Source organism: Anoplopoma fimbria, chromosome 18 (assembly GCF_027596085.1).
Source record: "Anoplopoma fimbria isolate UVic2021 breed Golden Eagle Sablefish chromosome 18, Afim_UVic_2022, whole genome shotgun sequence".
Lineage (NCBI taxonomy): Eukaryota > Metazoa > Chordata > Actinopteri > Perciformes > Anoplopomatidae > Anoplopoma > Anoplopoma fimbria.
In genome coordinates, this window is record NC_072466.1 from 11,618,835 (window position 1) to 11,631,615 (window position 12,781).

Genomic DNA, 12,781 nt, shown 5'->3' on the forward strand with positions numbered 1-12,781 from the left:
TTTTAATTTATTGTTTAAGTATGTCTGTTCTTTAATGCGATGATCAATTTCCTTGATTTAGTTTATTGTAAATTGTGTGTTTAAATACTTACAAAGGGTTTTTCTATGCAAATTTTATGTCTAAACAGGTCTTTGCACATCATTTATATATTATTAATTGTTGTTACCACCTAAGACACATTTCATGTTAGTAAGGGTGATGAGGAAACCTGATGTTGATAACGACAACAGCTGTGATGGGGGAGACCAAACAGAGAGAAAGAAAATGCATTTTCAAATGTGGCTAACTCAGTGTGGACTTATACTTGGAGATCAAGAAAGCAAAAGAGAGACAGGCAATGAAAGGAATGATGGAGCAAGACAGACAGAGAGTGTGTGCAGTGAGAGAGAAAGAGAGAGATAAAAGGAGTAGAAAGAGAGGCAGAGAAAGAGTAGAGAGATCAAGTGTCAAGTCCACTGTGGTCCATTTTGCCCGGAGACAGCTGCAGCCACAACTGACAAATCCAGAGGGGCCCCTTCCTCTATAGGCACCGGGAAAGCACCGGGAATTATCCAACGTCTCAGCTCTCTGCTCCTTGGGGAACCCCTCTCTCTCTCTGTCTCTCTCTCTCTCTCTCTCTTCTCTCTTTGGTTATCATGGAAGAGGAGGAGGAGAGGGTCAGGGCCAGTTCCACTTTCAGGGCCTCCACTGATACCCCTGCTCCACATGACTCTCCCCTTTGCAGTCCTCAAAAGGGGTAAATCCTGGAGTTTCAGGGGGCACAAACCTCTCCCATCCTCCCCTGCTTCCACATTTTTCCTCCATACATCCTCTAATAATGATTTGTATAAGTGTGTGTGTGTGTGTGTGTGTGTGTGTGTGTGTGTGTGTGTGTGTGTGTGTGTGTGTGTGTGTGTGTGTGTGTGTGTGTGTGTGTGTGTGTGTGTGTGTGTGTGTGTGTGTGTTAAAGGGATGTGGAAGGAGAGGAGAGGGCAAGTGTGAACAGCTGTGATGTACTGTCGTCTGGGGCATGATAATATACCCATGTCATTAGGGCTGGACATTGCTAACATGTGTATGTGTTGTGTGTGTGTGTGTGTGTGTGTGTGTGTGTGTGTGTGTGTGTGTGTGTGTGTGTGTGTGTGTGTGTGTGTGTGTGTGTGTGTGTGTGTGTGTTAAGGTAGGTTTTAAAATTAAAGGAGGCCACAGCTTGCTTGCAAGGCCCTATACCTGCTGCGCCCGTAAAGGAAGGAGAATGAAGTGAGTAAAGGGAAATCAATGCAGCCTACCGCCACAGAGCAAGAAAAAAAGAAAACAGGGCAGGCTGCAAATATTAGTGAGAGAAAGGGGCGATCAGGTGAGTGTGTGTGTGTGTGTGTGTGTGTGTGTGTGTGTGTGTGTGTGTGTGTGTGTGTGGAAGAGGGGGCAGTAGCTAGAAGGGTGAGAAAGGTAGAAGGTTTTGATGTTTGGAGGGGGAGGGCAGCAGGGGAGCGCATCGTAATGTATCTATTGAAGTTCGGGCCTCTGTGTTTGATACACTACATCTGTACCCCATTTCCCTCTTTTCCCCCAGCTGTGCACTCTCACGTGTACAGAAACAATAAGACCCAGGACCGTAAATTCCCTCACTCCCTCTCTCCCCTCCCATCCATCTCCCTGAGCGTCTATGTTTCTCTCTTTTAATCTCTTTTCTCTCTATCTTTTTACCGTCAGTCCTCCGCACCCAAACAACCTCTTTTCCTCCCCCCTCCTCCTTTCACCCCACCTTCTCCCTTTTTGATGTAATGTTATGATACTAGCCTTTGCTATTAGCTCTGACATTGGCCTCGGATTGCTGACTTGGCTGCAACCCCTCATCGCAGACACACTACATCGTAAAAAAAAGAAAAAAAAGAAATAGAAGAAAGAGCTTGAATTAATTGATTTCCTCTCAGTAAGAGGGGTCATGTCTTCTGCTCCGGTTTCCCCCATCCCTTACTCCCCACCTCTTCCCTCGCCTCACGCTCCCCCATCTCCTCACCCCTCATTCTCAGCGCTACCCCTCACGCAAATCCGTCCACCGCCACTCTCCGCAACGCAAAGAGAGTGGAAGTATCAGTTGGCCCCCGTCGGGTCCACTGGGGTCCGGGTGCGCTGGCAAATGAAATATGGTAGCTGTCGCATTAGGAAATCCATTGAAGTTAATTAGGGCCGGTGTTCTCTGCGGAGCCACATCTGCTGCTGCTTAGGCGCCAACACCCCCCCATCCAGACACTACTAGGGGGACTGTGGTGGGGAACAGGAGGGTGGGGGTTGATACCGACGGGGAAACAGGACCTGGGGTATTGAGTGGTACTGGCCAGCGGTTGGCTGGGGAGTGTGTGCAAGGAAGCTGAGTGGCTCCGAGGTCGTGACCTCCAGGTAATTCGTAATGGTGGCTGGATGGAGCATCGAGGAACTGATACTGCGTTGTTATCAGGGCTATCAGCTGGCTAAGCTGTTGTAAACCAGCTACTCCACACCCACATGCTTTGAAAACATATGATATCGACCAGCCTAACTGAGATTATTTCAGGACGTATGATATTTCATTCCCCAACATCTGGTTGGTTTCATTAACTGTCAAGCAACGTCGGCAATAAAATAATTAAACTCTCTTATAGTATTGGTCTTTAATGAGCTGTGAAACAGATCTTAGTAATTTGGTAGTGAGGGCTATTGCCGGGTAATGGGTGTAATTTGGTGATGGCAGTTCAGATAGAGCAGTCAGAGGGCATGTGAGGCTTTACAGTACACTCACAATGTACAACAGCTGACTGACTTCATGAGGTGTGCGGACCAGAGATTTATCATGGCAACCAAACAACGAAGACAAGACATGTAAACTTAGTGTGACAGGGCTGACCACTACATCGACAGTAGTCACAGATCTCAAAGGGCAGCGTTTTGTCAAAGAGTGACAGACCCAGCGGGGTCAAAAGTTTAATGATAGTGTGTGTATGAAGCCCGGTGATTGTGCAGCGTATTGGCATGTAGACAAACGGTTCAGAGCTGCCATGAATAGCCGGTCACAGGTCTTGAGTGCTGGACTGATGAACCAGATTAAGTTCTGAATCATCCATCGGATTCAAAGAGTGCCAAGCAGGCCCACGTAGAGTCTGCTGGCTGCTAGAGGGTATGTTTTTATTTCAGGCTCAGGTCAATTAGTTTGACTTTTTTTGCTTGAAGTTCCAGATGGAAAAATCTTCTGCTGTATCAGAATGGTTCAAAGAGTGTTTGGTTAGCTGTCAGTCACTGAGTCATGAGTTGACATTATTATTTTTTCTGTATTCATTGTGTTGCCTCACAAAGAAAACCCCACTCATCTGGTTTCTCAGATAGTTTAATTAGAAAATAACTATAAAACACCTCTATGTTTTGGTATGAGCAGGGGTGTTAAGGAAGCCCATATGTTTAATTTCACTCCACTTTTTAATTGTGACATAACTCTTAGTGATATATATTAATAATAAAAGAAGTGTATCAAATTCTTGTTAACAAAAGGCATCCTCAACTAGGGTTTTTTTGGAAAATGCAGTTCCAAATGGTCGTAATTTGTCTTATTATATTCATTAAAGTTGAGTCAATCTTTTTATTTACCTTAACATCACTTGTGGGTATAGTTGTGACGGCTCTTCAGCAACTTTTCTTGACAATTTCAGCAACTTTTCCTTCCGAAATTGAAGGTCTAACGATAGTTGTGAGTTATGTCGAAGAGACTGTAAAGCTCTTGAAGCAAATTTGTGATTTGGGCTATATAACTAACATCAACCTGACATGACTTTCAATTATTTTCTCCCAAAGAAAAGCATTAGAAGACGGAGTGCAGAGATTATCTATTGGTCCACCAATCAGTAGGAGAAAGAAGGTGAAGAAATGGTCACTTAACCTTTGTCAAAACACGAAATAACCCCCCCCTCGGTCAGCCATAGCAGGGGGTCGGTGCACCCACTGAGGTGGCTGATCATTTGTCACCTACAGTTCAGCTCAGGGAGCGTCTTCACTGCGTCATCCATCTTCACTTTGCATTCTAAGTGTGTGTCCGCTGTGTGTGTGTGTGTGTGTTTCACGCCATTTGTCAATAGTTCAGAGTGCATCTCCACTCATTCGTCTTCAGCAAGCGTCTTTAAGTGTGCATTCTTTGTGTCCATCTCAGGTCATTAGTGGTCAGTGTGTATAATGGATGAATGGGGAGGGTGACTATCAGGATAATGTGAAGGGTTTCTCTCTTCTTGATCCGAAACTGATTGGACAAATTAACACGTTTGATTGTGTTTTCTTATCTGGTAATTCTTTCAAGAAACAAAACAGAAAGAGAGGAAAACATGAGGAAAACATTAATTGTGTTCAAATGTACTACACTCTAAATGCATAGGAATGACTCTGAGACATGTGACACTGTCATTAAAATCCAGTTCTCACCTTTAGATATAGATTATCCTTGGATAAGTATTTTACAATTTGGTATCTGCAAAATCTGAAAAATATTTGTAGTTTCCGTTCTCTCTTTTTCATATTTTTTAAAATCATATGGATGTTTGACCTTTGCTGTGCAGACTCAAGTGTGCAGACTTTGACACCAAAAGGATGTTTTCAAATTCATCTGCTGAAGGTGGAAGGTGTCTCTGTGCTCCCCTTAAATCTTAAGTGGAACATGTGTTTACAGACAAACATGATTTATGACATCAGAGCTAGTTTTGTGCCAACATTGGTCAAATATCCAACTAGTTTATTGACATTTTTCACTCAATTAGTATACAAGATAGAGTATTTTTTATATATTTTCAAACACTTCAGGAGGGGATGTTTAAGTTGACCTTAACCTTAGTAAACAGAGGCTATGTTACCTCACAAGATCTTATATGATTTGTTTGTTGACCCTTTTGACCCCAGGCCTTGCAGTGTTGAGTTTGCTTAACGTCTCTCTAACTGCTCTGGTTCTCTCCGACAGTCATATACAACTCTAAATTCCCCATAAATGTGAATATCTTTAAAATCCATGTCCGCAACACATGACGATCTAAAGCGATGTGGTTTGGCTGGGAACTAAACGTTTGTGAGCCTAAACTCCACTCTATCAACTCCCTCCATGTATATCAACAGCAATTTGGGCAGAATTGCCTCTCAGCTGCTGTTTGATATGAGAAAAAAAAAAAAAAAAAAATGAGAGGAGGCAGTAAGATGAAGTTGGCAGTACCCGGTCCTGTGAATGTGTGTTCTGCCTGCATACTTGGCATCAGATCAAGGTGAACCTGGTATGAGCGAGGGAATGAGCTAAGGAAAGTGTGTGTGAGGGAGAGAGCAGTGTGTGTGTGCATTTGCAGCCCTCATTAGTAAACTCCAGCCCTGCGTTCACAGTATGAACACACCACTCCTCCCCTTCCCCTCGCTCTCAGCCTCTCCACTAAATGAGGTTAATAAACTCAAGCGTTTACTACCATCACCGACACCATCCCCTCCTCCCCCTGCTTTCTCCTTCATCTCTCCCTCTCTACCTCCACGGCGTTTTGCACTCCCGAAAAGCCAGCACTCCTCCACCTCCCTTCTCCTGCCTAAGCCTCCCTCCTTCTTTCATCTCAGCTGAAATGCTTTCTTCCTCTTTTCCTCACCTCGTTTTAATTGTCATTGTTGCGGGGCGAAAGCTCTGGGATTTCCTCCCTCTGCTTCCCAGGACAGAACTGCAATTACAGCTCAGGAGAGAAGAAGACCAGCTGTGCAGGGGGAAATTGCGAGCCGTGTACAAGCAGTGGCAGGGAGACAAAGATGAGGGCGCCCCTCAGAGGAAAGGACATGAAACTGCTTGTGTTTCTTCCTCACATCAAAGCGTAGCATTCTTTCAGACCACATGGCTGATTTTTTTATTTTTTTTTGAAGTACCAGGCAGGGTCATCATGACCAAACAGGAATAACAACCCATCATAACGAATAATGTCCTGTGTTATGAACTAGCTCCTGAGCGCTGAAACACAACCGAACACACACACACACACACACACACACACACACACACACACACACACACACACACACACACACACACACACACACACACACACACACACTGGCTGTGGCAGGAATAAGCTGTGATACCAGGGCAATGTGAAGAATGCATCAAACAGCCTTGGGTGCTCTTATCTTGGACCGCATGTGGACAGGGACATCCTAAAAGAAGAAAATACTCAGAATATGATTAAAGAGAAAAAGTAAATATAAAACACAAATTCAGACAGCTGTGACCTGAATATGTGAAGGAATGCTGCAGAAATATTATGTGGCAGCGTGTCAATACATAATGTTTGCGAGTGAACGTCTCGTCATCTTAATGCTTACAGCCTTTGGGCATATAATCAATTAGGTACATTGTTTTAGACAATATAGTTTACATAGATGTCTTATTATACTTCTTTAATATTTGAACTACCGTTGAGGACACGTGGATGCAAGAATTCAATTTAAATAGCCTCTGTGATTATCCGACATCTGACTGGATTACCTTCAAACAAAAGAATTACACTCACCTCAGGTATGGTCACAGTGTTCTCCGGATCATGTGACTAAAGGGCCTGCTGTTCATTAAAGTGTAAAGATTTCCTTAACTGAAGAAGGTTTTTACTGTATCGTGTTATACACAGCAATGACCATAATCGTGTCTTTAAACTGATTGTGATACCTTCATCTTGTCAATCATCCTGCTGCCCCTTCAAAAGCACCACCAAAAGATAATGGATATATATATTTTTTTATTGTCAACAAATCCTGTAAAAAGACCAAATCAAACCATTTGTTAATTCGTACCTCAATGCTCTCTGATTTAGCTCTTCATAAACATTTCTCAAACAGGGCTAGACCTTTGTTGGGGACTATTTTAGATCAATACACATTTGGTGCTCTAATAAGGAGATTATTTCCATTAGTAGGATGATGTATGTGGGATTGACTCACTGTAAAATTAAAGTTTCCATGTTCTTTGTAATAAAGGAAGATGTCAGCCATCACTGATGTGTTTTTGGACACACACTGGAGCTCCATGTCACAGAGGGATTAACTATTGCACACTTTGGCAACAAAGTGTGCAATAGTTAAGTCGGGGGGAACTAACTTATTCCCCCTTAAATAAGGAAGTCAAATTCAAAATCTAAAGCATTCCCCTTAGTTTAAAAGAATCCCATGCAGCAAATACAGAAAGTATATCTTGCATAATAACATTTAATGAATTAGTGGAAAACTTATATCACAGTCTATGAACTAGTCACAGGGAGTACTACACAACCGGTAAAAACTGTTGTTTAATGTCTTCTTTCGTGTTTTGGAGGAGCTTTGTCAAGTTTGAGAAAATGACTCAAGTGACATAATTTGTGTTTCTCTGCTTAATGATTAAGACCACCAAATTTCACCCGGAAGCCTGCGGTACGAGGTGGGGGTGGTGATAACCATTTACCAGGCCGGGAGGATGTAATGTAAAAGCTATTGAGCTGTGGTCACAGTACAATACTGAATTGCTGCAGTGTACTTTTGAGTGACCCCTGTCCTGTCTCGTACAGTCATCCGTGTCCTATTTTGATAGACACTTTTATCCGTACATTTCTCAGATGCTTGGCCCCAACTGGAAATGATCCCATGACCCCTTGCAGCGCTGCCAGACGCCCCGCACACTGGTTCCCGTTATTAAAGAAATGACTGTGATATGTGCCTGTTCGACTTCAGGCATCAGCTGCTTGCGATGTAATGTTTCCTAACAGCTGTCGCACTGTCGGCTTGTCTGTGTGAGTGCGTAACAAAGAGAGAGTGATGGCAGCAGGAGCTCCCGTCGGGGCCCACGGGACAGACAGGGAGAGGAGCAGACGGTCGTGTCGTTTCACTGGAAACATATGGTGAAACTCAAGTGTGTAATTTACCTAAGACTACGGGTGGCCCCGAGTAACACGTACACAGATGCACACGTGCACACACACACACACACACACACACACACACACACACACACACACACACACACACACACACACACACATACACAGTGACAGGGTGTAATTTACCTGGGGCCTATGGGTGGCCCTGTATCCCGTTGCACTTGTCATACTGCACAGACAAGCTCAAACTCAGTTCACACTCCCCGGCAGAGACAGAGAGAGTGAAACTAATTTCCCCAGGTCCTCAGACGGGAGAGTAAGAAATCACACGGTGACAGAGATGTGAAGAGATCAACACGCTGAAAGGTCGAGAGGCTGAAACTGCATTGAGTGTATTGGCCCAGTGGAAGACATTACCCCCAGGATCTCCACCTGTGGGAGGTGCTGCACACCCTGCATCACATCCTCTCCAATTCATCAACCTGGCTCCTTTTCAAAGCCGGCGCTATCCTCCCTCAGAAGAGAGAATGAGATGAAGGTCATGGGAGCACCAGCGAAGGGGAGGAAGACGGATTAGAGGAGTGTGTCCCTCCCTGCATTCCTGCACTGACCTTCGTAGTAGTGTGGCACTGTAGCTATCATCGGCCCACCATGCTTTACCCGTTGGGTTTTGTTTGAGGGGTGGGATTATGGGCTCCTCCAACCTGCATGCCCCACCCCGATTCCACGGCAACTGCAAATGGAGCGTATCTTGTTCCGCACACGGATTGACAGACAGGCAGTCCCAGACATTTACACTTGGCATTGTTTGAGGTGTCTGTCTGTGAAGGCTGATATGATAGCCTGTCTGCAAGTCGCTCTCTGTGTGTGTGGTGTGTGTGTATGTGTGTGTGTGTGTGTGTGTGTGTGTGTGTGTGTGTGTGTGTGTGTGTTCGAGAGCTGGTGTTTGATCTCCTTTCTCAGCCAAGGGGTTTTAACTTCACTCCAGGTGCAGAGAAGTCAACCTGAGGGCATGGGAGGCACATACAGTTGAGATCCCAACCCTAAAGTACTTACACACACAAACACGTGCACACACACACACACTCACTGAGGCAGGAAGCTTCCTTGAAGCAGTAACTCAGACTGACTAACTTGTGTTGTGGTTTGAACTGGTTTACCAGTCCAGTGGTGTCGCCGTGGAATGCTCCTAAAGAGTCGGCACGGTGCTGGAGGATAAACATTACTGTTACCGCCTCCACATGTGAACATCAATCAGTCCCAAACAGAAATTTACTGAGAGTAAAAAAAAAAAAAAAAAAAAGAAATTAAAAGGTGAAAGGGCCAGTTGGTTCAGTGGACAGTGTAATGACAATGTGCAGGACGGGTTCTCCATCTACTGTACACACAGGCAGATGGAATTGGTTTTTCTTTGCTGCAGGTCAGCTCGGATTGGGCAGAGAGTAAATTAGGTGGAGAGTCAACAATGCGACTAAAACACTCTGAAGTGAGGCCAGTTGTTCAACAGGTGCAGAAGATTTGGCAAATTTAGCTAAAATAATGGGCGAACCATTAACTCTATCTAAGTGAATTGCTGTGTAGTGACGTTAAAAGCCCTAAACTGCCTTTTTCCATTCCATTACCTTAAATGAAGCAGGAATAATTCCTGTGTATCTCCACACAGGAAATCTGTGTGGTCCATAATGAGCTCAGTAAACATCTGCTACTCCTGTATTAAAGACCATTTTCTCTGCTTCTCATCCTGTAATATGGAGAAATTAGAGTGCAGGGACTCATTCGGCGTGTTTATACACACACACACACATTCACAGGGAGCAGACATAACATACGGAGTCCAAGTGTTTTTATGCTACCCAACTGACGCTCTAACATACCATCTCAACACCACAATTTTCCATCCACAACAGTAAAACACTACCGGGTGTCCTTGGTGTATGGTCCCTGAATACCAGGTTTTGTTGTTTTTTTTCTCCCAAAGTGAAGGGTTCTGAGGCCTGATCCAAGAAGCAGGTTAACGGATTCATCTGGAAATCGCTACTAATTTAAAACCAGAAGCTCCTCAAATCTGAAATATGTAAATGTACACATACTTTTTTTTTTTTTTTTTCTATGGTTTCAAACAGATAACTCAGTAAAGCTTATTTTAAGGATCAGGCTGCTCATTATTTGTTAAACTGAAATAATAATAAACGTTCTGTTTATTTAGCATGGCAGCGTTTCCCTCAAAGCACTGCAGGACACAACAAGGCTCGGTTATGCAACGGCTGATGAATGCAACATTTAAAGAGGAACAGCACCACCTAGTGTCGATAATCCATAGCAATTGGAAAGCAAACACAAATCTTAGAATAATCAACAGAAACACAATCTCCTACGATTCTTAGGAGAACAAAATGTAATTCAAAAGCATGAAGGGTTTAATGGTTTTATTATAGAAACCCCTTAATGGATGTCACAACTCAGGACAGTGATATTGAAAAAGCATATACTGTACAGCAGACTGACAAGACAAAAAGAAGAAGGCATGTCTCCTCAGACACCAGTTTCCATATTGGCTCCTCTGTATACACACTGGTGTTTCTGTAGTAATCCATCTGGTTCAACTTAATCCAGCAGAGTGTTCCACATCCATGCAAAGCTCATGTTACATCGATCCATTTGAGGAGCATCTTTCTCACTTGCCCATCTCCCGCTGGACCTCACTGAGGATCTGCTCCTCCAGTTGGGACGTGTCGTACTCCTTCAGCATGTCGTACTCCAACCAGGGCTGAGCCCACTTCTGGGCGTGCTCCATCTTCTCTGGGGTCAGGGCCAGGTCGAAGCGAATGCCCTGGATGTTGAACTTGGGTCGTTCCCAGCGTTTGGACCACGGCTTTGGGCGCATCCGTACCTTGATCTGGTGTAATAAGACAGAAATGCTTATATTCTGCAGTTCTTTTAGATCAAACCACCCACCGAATGATCATTTTTATGAAAATGACTAGAAACAACACCTGCATTAGTAAGAATATTGATGCATGCAGCTGTAAAAAAAAAAAATATCTTTAACAATATTAAGTACAACGAATTACTTTGTAGAAGCCCCATTTAATCGGGACCTTTGTTATAAATTAGGATCCATCTTGAAGCTCCCTCACCTTGTTGACAGGCACCTCTCCAGTGGGGGAGAAGGGCACAGGCTTCATGTCCGGGTCCACGGTGCTGTAGTCGGAATAAGCGTCTCTCAGATACATGAGGTTGTCGTCCAGCCTCTTCTCAAGCTTCAGCACGTCAATCTGCTGGATACGGGGGCTGTACAACTCGTAGCAGATTTCCACACCTGAGACACACACACACATACACATGAAGAAACAGGTGTTTCAGCTGAAGGACACCTGGTTCACTTCTTGTAAATGTTGAGTAACTCTGGATGGGGAAAGGGTATAAGCAAGCCGGTCGTCCTCCTCAACAAAGCGAGATATTCCTTCATGTCATGATACAGTGATGCCACAGCCTGTGTGACATTTCAGTAAACCTTTATTTACTGAAACGCTTACACAGAAAATACATAAACCTCACCTTGGTTATCAATGATGTTCCTCAGGACCATTGTGGCTCCCAGCCCCTTTCCACCTCTTTGGATACAGATGCCAACAAAGCGATTAATTTTCCCGCTGGCATTAGGGTCGGCCATGGTCACTGCCAGGATGCTCCCTTAAAAAAATAAATAATAATAATAACAATTTACAGCATTTAAAATTATGCAATCAGAACACTTTGTGCATTATTAAAAACACAATTTATATTTGCATAGTTCTTTACAAGATATGGAAGTAAAATAACTACTTGAGAAACAAGAACATTATTGAAAACAATGCACATTTGTTATTAGTTTAGGATTATTAGGAAATGTCTTTGAAATAAAAATAGGATCTGAGGAGGCCCTTAAAAGACGACACATCTTAGATCTTGAAACAGGAAATCCCACAACTGAGGGGCCAAAGCAGCAAAAGGTTTGGGTAATCTTGCACTTGTCACCTCACAGGTGTCCTGTGCCTGCTGAGTAGTTTAAGAGGTTTCTTACCTACGTAGAATTCTGGGATGTTGAGGACATTCCTCCTGCGAATCATATCCTTCCTCTCAATGGTAAATTTAAAAGGATCTGTCCTCTGTCTGGGAGGGGTGAACTCTGGGCTCAGAAACCTGAGAGGGGAGAAAAACAACAAGCAGAATATCACTTTAATGACCATGCTTTCCACAGGACGCAGCGTCAGAGAGAGGATGAAGAAGCATCGTACTTTCGCAGAGATGCCACAGTCTGTGTTTTATCTATGATGACAGGTTTAGGTGGAGGAGCGAACTTTGGTGGCCCCTCAAAACGACACAGTGACGTCGATATGGAGCCTGGAAATAACAAGAAAATACGAGAAAAAACGTGATTATGACAGTACTATCGCTAGCTAACAAGTCAAACGTTAGCTATGAGCTAACGATGTAGCTACGTTGCATTACAAGAACAACACATCTTAAAAGCCTGACAGGAGATCGTGAAGTCCACCGGAGAAAAGAGAGCTCCTTCACTTTGCTTACGTTCATTTTGGAGCCGCAGGTTTCGTAATAACCTCAGTGAAAACATAAACTTGTCGAGCCCTTTCGCACAGGCTGCCATGTCTGACCTTCTGTTGTCGCATGGGAACTCGTACGGAAGCCGTGTAGGGGAAATGTCAATGAAACGCGCGATTTTTTTTTCTTCTTCTTCTAATCTGCAGTAAAGTCTATTGTCCACAAGATGGCGCAACCGTTTCATCGGTTATACATCACCTGACCCGGTCACGTTTTAAATGCATAGAAAATAAAGGAAGTAGCACCTAAATACTATTTAAAAATTAAAATAAATTACAAAGATGGATGCATTTAAAAGAGGGCATTATGGATGATTCCAGCCAACTTTAAA

At 43.7% G+C, this 12,781-nt stretch overlaps 1 protein-coding gene across 1 annotated transcript; it reads right to left on the reverse strand.

The window, feature by feature from the left end:
• Window positions 1–10,260: 10,260 nt before the first annotated feature.
• Window positions 10,261–12,532, reverse strand: mrpl19 (mitochondrial ribosomal protein L19). The gene is made up of 6 exons (XM_054618886.1): window positions 12,418–12,532; window positions 12,126–12,231; window positions 11,912–12,030; window positions 11,407–11,541; window positions 10,986–11,167; window positions 10,261–10,744 (listed from the first exon to the last, which is right to left on the reverse strand). Exons 1-6 carry the CDS (start codon window positions 12,494–12,496, stop codon window positions 10,523–10,525), a joined length of 843 nt encoding a protein of 280 aa, XP_054474861.1. The 5' UTR covers window positions 12,497–12,532; the 3' UTR covers window positions 10,261–10,522.
• Window positions 12,533–12,781: the final 249 nt, after the last annotated feature.